Source organism: Ziziphus jujuba, chromosome 5, assembly GCF_031755915.1.
Source record: "Ziziphus jujuba cultivar Dongzao chromosome 5, ASM3175591v1".
NCBI lineage: Eukaryota > Viridiplantae > Streptophyta > Magnoliopsida > Rosales > Rhamnaceae > Ziziphus > Ziziphus jujuba.
In genome coordinates this window covers 3750456-3762783 of record NC_083383.1, presented here as the reverse complement: position 1 = coordinate 3762783, position 12328 = coordinate 3750456, and the positions used below count along the sequence as shown (strand labels likewise).

At 33.1% G+C, this 12328-nt stretch overlaps 2 protein-coding genes across 3 annotated transcripts; both read right to left on the bottom strand.

The window, feature by feature from the left end:
• Positions 1 to 3150: 3150 nt before the first annotated feature.
• Positions 3151 to 6498, bottom strand: LOC107433657 (heptahelical transmembrane protein 4). 2 transcript variants are annotated; one of them, XM_016044975.4, is made up of 4 exons: positions 6091 to 6498; positions 5657 to 5918; positions 5013 to 5334; positions 3151 to 4292 (listed from the first exon to the last, which is right to left on the bottom strand). In XM_016044975.4, exons 2-4 carry the CDS (start codon positions 5914 to 5916, stop codon positions 3654 to 3656), a joined length of 1221 nt encoding a protein of 406 aa, XP_015900461.2. In that variant the 5' UTR covers positions 5917 to 5918; positions 6091 to 6498; the 3' UTR covers positions 3151 to 3653. The 2 variants fall into 2 exon arrangements, with proteins under 2 accessions (XP_015900461.2, XP_024922915.1); XM_025067147.3 differs by lacking the exon at positions 6091 to 6498 and having other exon boundaries at positions 5013 to 5287; positions 5657 to 5824.
• Positions 6499 to 7372: 874 nt separating this feature from the next.
• LOC107406259 (putative nucleobase-ascorbate transporter 10) lies at positions 7373 to 11349 on the bottom strand. The gene is made up of 14 exons (XM_016013367.4): positions 11128 to 11349; positions 10896 to 10993; positions 10612 to 10788; positions 10399 to 10499; positions 10207 to 10282; positions 9889 to 9948; positions 9596 to 9780; positions 9328 to 9424; positions 9138 to 9224; positions 8942 to 9000; positions 8671 to 8762; positions 8251 to 8328; positions 7854 to 8017; positions 7373 to 7746 (listed from the first exon to the last, which is right to left on the bottom strand). Exons 1-14 carry the CDS (start codon positions 11234 to 11236, stop codon positions 7528 to 7530), a joined length of 1602 nt encoding a protein of 533 aa, XP_015868853.1. The 5' UTR covers positions 11237 to 11349; the 3' UTR covers positions 7373 to 7527.
• Positions 11350 to 12328: the final 979 nt, after the last annotated feature.

Genomic DNA, 12328 nt, shown 5'->3' with positions numbered 1-12328 from the left:
CAGAAAAATTGCATGCAATTAGGAAGCAATTGCATGCACCTTAATTAAACAATACTAAATATTTACTGATTCTTATTTAATTTTGAGATTTTAAATCTGAAATTCCAATGCTGGTATTTACAGTTTACTTTGAATCAGTGAACATTTTTCTCACTTAATCTTGGCTCTTTTTATTCCTTGACACCCTTCAATGGTTCGGACTAGGCCTTCTTCATTGTCTGTATGCAGTAAGATTTTTGTGTTTGACAGCAATTTTTCCTGGTCTTCAAGTTCAGATTTTAAACTTTCGAACCAACCGAGCGAGTCCCACCTTTTCTTTTTTTCTTTTTTTTTTTTTTTCAATTTGATTAATATACAGGCACCAATTTCTAAAAATTATCTCACATGACATCAAAAGCCACAATAATGAAGCAGTTTGGATGAGAAATAAAATACGAAAATATATAGAAAATATATATGCACATAACTGTACCACTGAATGTACACTCATTTGCTTGGCGACAAACAATTTTTTCTAATTTAGAGGGTAGAAAAATCCACTCCTGTAGACCCAATAAATCCTAGAGTTGGGGCCCAAATGATAATGTTCTCTATCAGCGGATTTTCATGTAAAATATATTGTTCCAACAAAATACGAAAATCGATATACCGTCCTTCATTTTCCACGCCAGCATCAAAATTTTTTATTCAAAAAATTTATAAAATGGATTTAAAAATTTTCTTACCCTTTCATTGTACCCCAAATATATATATATATATATATATATATATATTTCACTATACTATAATTTTGACGAACAATTTAGAAAATATAAGACCTTCCATGCAAAAAAAGGCAATTATTAGTAAACCAACTATAAAAGGAAAACCAAGTTCATATTCTCTTTGCTCAAAAAAAATTTATACAGAAAGCCAGTGTTAAAAAGCTGTGACAAAAAAATAAAAGATGTTGGACCCTAACATCATGGGACTGAATCCATTGACAATAGGAAAATAAAGACCTTAACAACATCACGGGGCCTGATTTATGTATTTTTGTCTGTCTGAAACCCGTGCAGATACTTTTTCTCATCAGCACATTGCCCTTCTGGCATTATCTTTTAGCTAGCTTTTGGCCCTTATGGCTACTCGATGATTCAATTTTTATGAATGAAAACTCCATTGGTCAATGGCTTTCTCACATTATTTTATTTATTTATTTGCTTCTTTTTTTTGCCTTTCCTTTTCTCCCGTTTACTGGGAAAACTTATTTTATCCAAACAACGTTCTGACTCTCCGTGGTTTCAGAAATTTTTATACTGTATTTAACTCTTACCTTTGCAAACAAAAATATAAGACGGATTTTTTGTCTCCATTATGGATGAAAAACTTATTGAGGTGGCAAATGTTATTACTTATCCAATTTGATATTTTAGTTTTAAATTATTGAAGATGATAGATACCTTATATCAGTGTACGTTAGTACAGTTCTCAACAAATTGTAACTCTGAATATAAAATTATAAAAACATATATATTTATCACCATTATTGATAATGTTGAAGTGACACCAATATATATCATTTGCTTTCTCAGAAACCTTTATTCTTGAAATTTCTTGATTTTTCATCCAATTAAGCTCTCTCCTTTATATGCTACTTCATTGCACTACAGCTTGTAGAGTATGGGGGGCGACAGGGCTGTGCTCGAGCTTGTTATTGTCAACTGGTCCCAAATGGAGGATAGGTCAAACTTTATCACCTGCTAGAAGCCAATCTGTGATTGTAAGAATACCACCGACCGTTTCTTTTTTGTTCATTGCTTGACTTAACAAAACCAGTCTGCATCAGCTTAGTGAAAAATGTGGCCAGATTAGAGCTTTTATGTGTTCCTTGTCTTCTGAAGACAATCAGGAATTAATGCTAACAAAAACAAACAAAATTAAGTTGCGTCTCTAAGCCTTTTTGGCCATCCCAAACCATATTTCTACTAATCGGTCCCATTCATTTAATATGACTTCACTAAAAGAATGGGGTTGATTCAGAATTCAGAAATGATACTAGTCTAGATACCAAGTTCGAAGTTTGAAAAATATCCTAGATTCCTATTCATTAATCATCCAAATTTTCATTAAAAAAATTTGACCCAAAAAAAAGAAAAAAAAAAAAAGAAAAAATCTTCGAAAGGGCAACACTTCCCTTTTAAATTGAAGAGTTTTTCAACCTTAAGGATCCCTCCACAAGCTGGAACAAAAATAAATAAATAAAGATAAATTTTATTGGATAGCTGTTTTCGTTTGAAAAAAAAACATCATTTATTAACATTTTATTGGTTTTAAATCCTTAAAGTTCATGACCAGATAGATGCTAACGTTATCATGAATAAACTGTATAGAAACTAGTTTTTGATTTCACTTGGAAATAAAATAAAAAAATAAAAACAAAAAATGTACAGACCAAATAGAAATTATTATGTTATAGCCTTGTAAGTTTACCTGCCAATAAAGGCCAAAAAAGCAAAAAGTTAAAAAACGCACTTCGTAATAAAATTGAGGCAGATTGGCAGGCCCACGACATGAAATCATTTAGGTACCATCATCAGAGTATGAGATAGAGGAAGGCCCACGTGAGGTTCACATGCAATGACTGTTTATATGGGATATCAAAGAGGTCAACATGGTCGGAAAGAGTATCTAATCGTAACATAATAATTCCATGAGCCATGAAACAAAGGAAAAATATAAATACAAATAAATAATTGAAATGATAATAAAAAATCAATTAATTAATTAATTAATTAAAAAATAATAAAAAACCAATTTTATGATTTAAGAGAGACTTTGGAATTATTTTAGTTACAAGGTTCCAGAAATTTTTCCTTTTCCCTTTTTTTTTTTTTTTTTTTTTTTTTTTTTTAATGTGAGCAGCAGGACAAAAAGTATGAATGCATGGAAAGCTGTATCCACGGGTTTGATACGCTGACAAACTCAATGATATCCCACGTTGTGTGCTTTGCTTTATGTGTTTTTTCTCCTTCAAAAACTTTTGAGGAGGAATATATAGAAGCAATGCTGTTTGAGGAAGTTACAGTTTCAATTTTTATAGTGCAATTGATGTATATAATCGATTCAATTATGTATATAAACACTATGTAACAGAGAATCATCTAAAACTAAGAAGGAGAAAACTTAAAAGGATATTCTATATAACTTTGATGAAAACCAAAAGAAAACATGTGTTGTACACATCAAGCTTCCCAAAACTGGCCGTTAGTGATTTCCCTTGAGAATCTGATAAACGTGTGTGGAAGGTAATCCCGACTCTTAGCTAGACTCTTTTGAATATATGATTTTTTAAGCTATGATACGCATACTTTTCCGTTGCACCAACTGCCTAGTATTTTTTCTGTAAAACAATGTAGAGAAATTCCTGAGACTACCTCCAAGTTAACCAACTACAAATGATCCATATGTAGCATTAGAAGTGGGGTAATGCTCGATCATCAAGAAGAGAAAACTTTTCTCCACAAAGATCTCTCCTTTCAAGGACAGGAAGCTAGAAAATTAAAGAGCCTCAAAATGGATGCCTCAAAATTGGTTAACAACAAATGAAAGTCCTAATTAAACCCCGCAGCATAGAGGAAGAGTGAGGCCTAAAAGAGTACTGACTCTCAAATCTAACATCCTTGCGAATCCCGCCATCTGAGATAGATTAACCCGGCTTGATAATGTGTGTAAGCTCCAGCCACAACCAAGACATGGAAAAGCTGGTGGCTGTGGCCAGCAATATCAAACTTTCCAGGCATCCACCGCTCTGGTATCCTCGTAGCATAAATCAATGCTCCCAACCCATAAAGGACACCCATTACAACCTCGTATTGAGCGGTCTCAATGGCCTCTGGCTTATTATGGTACAAAACCAGCTTGTGAATTATAGGTGCCACACCCGACATTCCCATCCCAAAGAAGAGAGTAGTGCGAAAGACTCTGAATCTGGGTTTCTGGAATTCTGGGATAAGGGAGAAAATCATGGTGCCTATTCCTAGTATTGTTATGAATCCTAAGTAGAGATAGCAAAAGAAAGGATTGCACATAAAGGAGTAGTAGACAGGAGGGTAGAAGGAGGTTGAGATAAGTGCAGCAATGCCTGCATAGTCGAGTCTCAGCATTACATAGGATAAGTTCTCCGAGTGGCAGGAAAGGAGGTGGCATGCACTGCTGGCTAGCAGGCAGAACATGGCTCCTCCTAGGAAGGCAAAAAAGGGCCATCTTGTGACCGGTTGGATCAACATGGGAGCTACCATGTTTACACCATGCTGCAACAACGAAAACGAGATAGCAGAACCATTAGGCATGTAATTAACAATGAAACATCATGTGTGTATGTGTGTGCAAATATAACTTATAACATCGTGTAAAGTGACATTTTTGAGTAGATAAATACTAGATGCAGAGTTGAATGTAAAAACAGAGAGATTGCAGCCACCCTTTTGTTTGTTTCTATATGAATTTATATTCAAATTCTCAAAGTGATTAATGCTGTAGGAGATTTGGTACATCTCCCGACATTCATGTGCTAAGACCTCCGAAATCATGTGCCAAGACCTACCGTGCAAGCTGAAAATCCATTGCAAATATCCTTTATCGAAGAATATTGCATTCTTGATTTTTTCTATATTTGTTTTGTCAATTCTTTGACAGGAAAAATAACAACCCATTGAAGAGATTACACTTTGTTAGTGAATGGATAGAGTTTACAGTAAGCATATAAGTAAAAGAAGTAGAAAACTATTTTGATGAACAACAAAATATATAGTAATTAATTGTTTCATCTCATTGGACGATACCATCTCAACTTTGTCCATTTCAAAATAAATTCCTAAACTTCCAAATTCACCATGCTAAAACACGCCTAAACACAGGGAACTTGCGTAGTAAGAAAGATTTCATTCTAATAATAGAGCAGGTTTAAAGAAAAAAGATGAAAATTATACAGAATATGCAGTTGGAATTAATTGCAAGGAGAAGGACTTTACCAGAACATTGGCATCTGTTTGATCTGCATAAGAAAACCGATCACGCAAACAGTTATTCAGAACTTCAAGTACATTCCAACCAGAAAATGAGGATATAAAATCCCCTGAAGACAATGATGTTGTTATATCTTTTAGCTTAGGAAGACCAGACACGTTGGGTAGTGAAGGCAGGCAACTCATTAGGTCTTTAGGAATTTTCTGCAAATCAGCTGCTCTCACAAAGTCATGCAAATGTTGTATAGAATAAAGATCCATGATCGATGGAGCTCTCACCGCTGTGTACGCGGTCAAACAAAGGAAAAGAAAAAACCCAATCAAATGCCTGCAAACAGAAATCAATGGCATTCATTGAGATCAAGTATTAACACACTTTTGTCTAAATCAACATACATGTCCTTTTCTTAACAAAAAAGAAAAAGGAACAAACATAAAAATTGATATACTGTATGCACCACACTTACATTGTGAGGGAAAGAGTAATTATATAAAAAGAAAAATTAAAAAAAATTAAAAATAAAAAAGTTTACACTGAACTGTTTAAAGCTAGATCCGGATATAAAATAACTACGATCAGATTTTCTATCATATAAGCATTGGACAATTAAAAGGCCAAAGTTTGTCTATGATAAAGTAGTAGTACTTACGTCCAGATATTAAGAGTCTCATTGTGAATTGAGAAAATGCTGAGGAAAACCTGCTTCAATGGCCATTCTGACCGATAGTAACCCAGAATGAACTCGTTGTCTCTCAGATACCCAGGCAATGAGTGGTATTCAACAAGTTGATATTTCAGTTTTTTCCACAGTCTCTTACCCTTCCCTTCTTTTGAAAAGACAATACCTCCATATTCATAATCAAATGTTTCAGATGAAGCAATCAGATTCTCATAGCGACTTCCCATCATCTCTGAAACCCATTGACAAGAAGCATAGGGTTAACATTGTCATACAAAATTATACACACAAACCAAGCTACCAAACTCATCCAATTTTCTATTTTTCTTTTTAAAATTCAGAGTTATTTTTAGCAATGCAAAGCCAAATTTTTATCAGAGAAAATATGTGAAACAAATACATACTTGATATTGAAGAGCCCCACCACCAAACGGGCTAAATCCGAAGAGAAATTTCGATTATGAATAAGACATTGACAAACCAAATGTCCAAAGAAAGGATATCAAGGGTAAATGATACAAAATTTTGCTACAATAGAATTATTATCTTTCCCGGGAAATTTCCCATAAAGAAAAACTTCCCGGGAGAGAAAACAAAGAATGTAGTGGGGTGCAGACGGAGGTTCTGTGCTGAGAAAAAGCAAAAACGAAAGAGAGAGAAAGAGAAAATAGATGGGAAAAATTTTCGGCGATAACGAGGTGGTGAGGTGGTCATTGTAAGATGGCCGTGGTCGTTATAGAGCAATGGGGAGAAACTTGGAACGACAACAGAGGGAATGTAAAGTTGATGTTCTTCCAAATGTCCATACGATTCAAAAACACAAACGCGAGACAAACTCTCCTACGTTACACGCCTTGCCTATTTTTGAAACGTGGCGTTGGATTTTGTTTTCCCTTTAACAAATAAAAGTCTTTTAATTTGTGATGGATGTTAATTTGATCAATCTGTGTAATGGTATTGACTAATCTAATCAGATTAAAGTACCTCGGAAAACATTAAATTTGGACTTAACATATATATATATATATATATGTGTGTGTGTGTGTGTGTGTGTGTGTGTGTGTTAAGACTTTAAAGAGTATCTAATCTGATTTGTGTATTGAGGTTTCCGGTAAATGAACATGTGTGTGTGTTAAGACTTTAAAGAGTATCTAATCTGATTTGTGTATTGAGGTTTCCGGTAAATGAACATTTCAGGTTTTTGTTTGCAGAATAAAAAATTTTTAAAAAAGAGTTCATTAAAGTTTTGGATTTATTTTTATTCACTTGTTATATATTTTATTTAATTTTAATAATTTTATTATTATATATGTTTCCCAATTAAAACAAGTGTGAAAAATTTTATTTTAATTTGATGATAACAAAACAATTTAAATCTGTTCTAATATATTATATAATGTTTGAATTCAGTCAACCAAGTACGAAAATCAAATGACAAAGAAAATTAACTCTAGTGGTTGAGTACTTTTATTTGTCCACATTCAATACGAATTTGAATAATCATAGAAAAGAAAATATTAAGGATAGATTGTAATTTAGATAAATTATCCCAAAAAAAAATACAAAAATCAAACAACTCGGACACTCCTTGAACACGACATGTCGTATTCTATTCAAGGACTTCCAACTTTTTGCCATCTCATTCATCTATTATTATTAGACAATTAGCTTTAGATACAAAGAACGAGTTAAAATCTATATTTGACATTCAAACGCAATCAAACTTTTCTCTGTGGATGGAATTTTGAAACAATGTAAACGCCGAGAAGTACAAAACCAAAGAAATGGTCTTTTTAAATTCTTGCTTTTCTTGACTAGAAAAAGAAGGAAGCAAAAAATTCTTAAAGGGATGGGAAAAACTTATTCAATCTGCATGGCAATGCATAGAATTCATCATTTCTAACATCTGAACCATATAAGCTAAACTTCTTCCACCAATGCAAGCCACTGTCCTTCCCATTTGGATCATTTTCTCGGGTAAGTGTGGAATCCAAGATCATGGCAACAATAGCAGCCACCGTAGTGTGGGACATGAAAATGACAGTTAGTACGTCCTCAAACTGCATGAAATTCAACACAAATCAAATAGACTGCTGGTGATGGTAATACCATAGCAAGCACGGAATAGCTTGAAAAACACAATTATGTCTCAGTTCAGAAACCTCACCCATCGACCACTACCATGAACATGCCCAGATGTCGATTCTATTTGAAAATATTCTCTGAAATATTGTGGTACTGAAATTCCCAAGAAGAAAGAGAAGCCAAGTATAAATTTTGTCCTAAAACTGTTCAAGTTACAGAATTGGAGAAAACTGAGACCTGCAGAAGCTGCATTTGACAAAAAAGACCCTGTCAATCCATTCAAATTTTTTCTTTTGGTATAAGTCTACTAGTTTATATCCTACATGTTCTTTATAGGTTTGCTCCTCACAAAACAAATAAATAAAAATAAAAATATAAATTAAATTAAAAATAGTAAAAAATCAATAGAATGTGATTTCAAACTCTTCTTCACAAAAGACAATGACATATCACAAGATGGAAGAAACAGAAGTACATACCAACATAACCAAATAAAACACAGTATATGGCAGCCAGGATTGGCAGTGGTACACAAGCAAAAAAAGCTCCAAATTTTCCTGATCAATAACAAAAATTAGACATTTTGAGGAAATAAAAGCTATCATATAAAATAAGGGTGCTATCAGATCCTGGATGCCTTCTACTTAATCTGATGTTTCTTTTAATGGTTGCAATCCACAATGAATAAAGCTTATACAAAATATTTGCATGTTTTACTAATTAATGTAGAAAAGAAGGCAAAACATAGTCTCTTAGTCTTTAGACGCAGCAATGAGTGGCATGTAATTATATTTTGCTGGTCACTTCACAAGTACTAACTTATATTTTGTATGAGAGATGTTTCAACAATTTGAACAATAGGAAACTGCAGATAGAAAATTCAATAGCATTATATATACCAAATACAGAGAAGAAAATCATGAACCCTGCTGATATTTGGATGACTCTCCGACTACCAACTCTTGTCAACGCTAATAGACCAGCATTTTCCCTAAATACATCACAAAGCACATTAGATTGGATTCAGCATTAGAAAGGTAAGTTCTAATTCCCTCAAGTACAGCTGAAATTTTTAGAATGCCTCTTTAAATTTTGATTCTTGTGTGACATATGAGGAATATTCATATAATGGGAAATAACTGAAATTTAACAGAGGTTTAAATTCGTTACACAGATGCAGTTGTGCCTGTTAGACAACCGAACATGCCATTTAGTAATGCCCCTACACCCTGAAATTCAAATTAAGAAAATAAGCAATGAAAAAAAAAATGAAAATAGGAAAAAAGAAAAAAAAAGCACAGAGTTAAGAGAATTAAGAAGAGAACCAAAATATTTAGATATAAATGAAAGTGTATAAGCATCCTACCAGCCAGCCAACACCACGACTAATAACAGAAGGTGGTACAGGTGTGGCACCCCCATATCTTGCTGTAGCAAAAAATATACCAGTGGACTGCAAAATCATGATATTTAGGAAATGCCCAGCTATAAAATATGTTTTCCAAACTATAGAAAATACAACTACAATAAGATATTAAATAGAAAATGGAGTGAACCTCGAAAAGAGAAACAAAAGAAGCAGCCATCATTGCAAAAACATCCCCTGCATTAAAAGTAGGGCTACCCCATTGAAATGGATATGGAATATATATCCTGCAGATAACAACAAAAGAAAACATGAGAATTTAATGTTGTTAAGAGTACTTCCCCAGCAAGGGTGAACAGAGATGCTAAGTCAAAGATTATAGAATAAACCTAAGTTAAAGAGAGAATTTTAAAGGCATGAATAAACATTGAATCTACAATTTGAATTCATAATCTCACCAATGAGCTGCACCAACAAGTCCAGCACGATCAGTACGGCAACAAAGTTGAGTATTGATAGGTTTGTGGTTGTATACTCCACTTGATGTCAGAAGTTGAGCATATAACCATACAATTGCAACCGACAACAGCACTGAATATCTATCACATCTTTGTACCCTTGCTTGTATATAATGAGGAAGGTACTGCAAAATTGTTTGTCAAAAAGAAAATAATGCCTCGAGATAGAAATTTGCATAAACTGAAAAAGTCCAGTAAAAAACTTGCCTAATTATCAACCATATGACACTTGCCTGTGAGATGAAAACGAAGACGATCAACTCTGGAAGCCCAACTTCAACACATTTTGCCAGCTACAATAAATTAAAAAAGGCAACAGAAAAAATAAAATAAAACAGAATGAGTATGACTCTAGAAGCGCATATATTCTGCTTTATGACTCTAGAAGCGCATATATTCTGCTTTTTCCAATTATAAGGAAATTAATTAAGCAAAGCGAAACTGGTCATTATCTCTTGCGCCCTATTTATTCAACTATGCAGTCTAGTTGTTTAAAGGGCAATGACTAGAGCTAAACAATAGCCAAGAGTAAAGGGAACAGAACTCTATACCGTGGGGAAACCAAGGCGATAAAGCCCAAGTCCAGCAAATGTTATGAAGGGAACAACTGAAAGAGGGCTAAGAAACCTAAACCAGTAAATGAGAAAACCATGATCACAAATTATCAAATAATACCAGCAATAATCTGGTAGTTAAACTAGAAACACTAAGCAATTTGCGATCTTTAATTCTAGATAATTTACCTAATAGCATTTCTCCACAAACCCAGGAAACCTATGACCATTTGGAAGCATGCACTTGCAATTAGAGCACCCTGTATACCTCTCATTGTGTGAATGAACTTCTGAAAAAAAACCATAGAAAACAAAAAAATTAAGATCTAGAACAACATGTATAGGGAGATCATCTAATGGAAAATTCTCTTACTGAAATCAAAATGAAAATATCAATCCCACCTCATGTGCGTCTGTGACTGCATTATATCTATCGGCGACAACAATCGAAGTTATTGGAATTATATATGAATATGAACCCACTACCACAGCTGGTAATCGGGTCCCAAATAGAGACTGCAAGAGTGTGCTTAATCCAGAAACAAAAAGGAATGTCTGTATCACCATAGCTTTGTCAAGCTGGAACAAACAAATCAAGAAGTTGAAAATTAAACAAAGAAATATTCCAAAATATATATCTATATACATATAAATACAGGTAAATATTTTGACTTGGATAACCATACATTATCACCTCCCATTTGAGGAACAATCATACTTGGAATCAAAATGGTGGTACCCAAAGTTAAAAGATAATGCTGGAAACCCAACACTACAGCTTCCGCTGAATCACCATAAAACCAAATATAATTTATAATCTCAAGAATTGGATTAACAAATGAGAAGAACAAATTATATAAAAAATAAAAATAAATAAATAAAGAGGGAAAGTAGAAAGATAAAAGAGAGAAAACGAACGCCACGGAGGAGGACTGTTAACACAATACTGAACGCCAGGTAGTTGCTCTTTCACAGGGTGTGGCTGCAGTTCATCTGCCTTTTGGCTGTCACGGCCACCACCAGCCATGTCTATCTCAGTATCGTTTAGAGTTTAGAGGGCGTGGAAGAAGTAATGAATGCTAGAGAAAGCCCACAGAGAAAGATGAAGCAAGCAAACTCAAAATGGTTCATTCCGACGCTTTCATTGCCCGGGAAAAAGAACAATCTGCCAAAAATACCGTTACTTTTTTCTTTTTAATTATTTGTAATTTTATTCAGTTTATGATTAAATGGCTATAAATTTTGACCATAGCCACATTGTAAATTTGTAATTAATACTGGCTGGGAATTTGAATTTTGATTTTAATATTGATTAACGGCTATAAATGTTGATGAGATGATAATTGTTTACATTTTTTTTTTTTTTTACAGGTTTTGCATCTAATTTTTGGGAAAGAAACAAACATGTCAACGGTATAGATATAATAAATTAATTATATCTAGGTAATTAATAATTTTGCTTTGCCAAATAATTGTCAGCAACTTTTTTATTTTTATTTTTTTTGTCTTTTTAAGTTTATATACTTGAGAAGCTGATTGAATTATATTTACCTTATATTTCAAAGATTCTTTTTATATAAATTGAATCAAAAAAATAAATGGCATTGTAATTAACATTCAAGGACTTTTCTCAAATTTAAAAAACGAGAACTTGTTTAATATAAAAATTAAATAACAAAACAATGGACAGTGGAAATAAATCAACCGACAATAATTATGATATTCAAAATTATTTCAGTTAGCATAAAATTTTTAATATAATTAATAAATGATTTATCATTATCTTATTTTCATTAGATGACTTTTTTTTAGATGATATTATATTAAAGAATAACTACAGTAGGGAATAGTAAATATAATTAATCACTTTCTTGCATCGGCGGCCAAAAGTATTGTGCTTCATTGATTGTCATGAATATATAAAATTGATTCTGAGTCGCCATATTATTTATCAAATTTTTTTCCCCCAATCTTCTGGCAAAAAAACAATATTGACTCTTTGCTTACTAGAATTATTATTCCGATAAACTCATTTCAAACATTATATTTGATACCCAATAATGCTAAACATGCCGTAGTGCATATAATTGACGCCCATGTTACGGTTACAAAGCTTTTA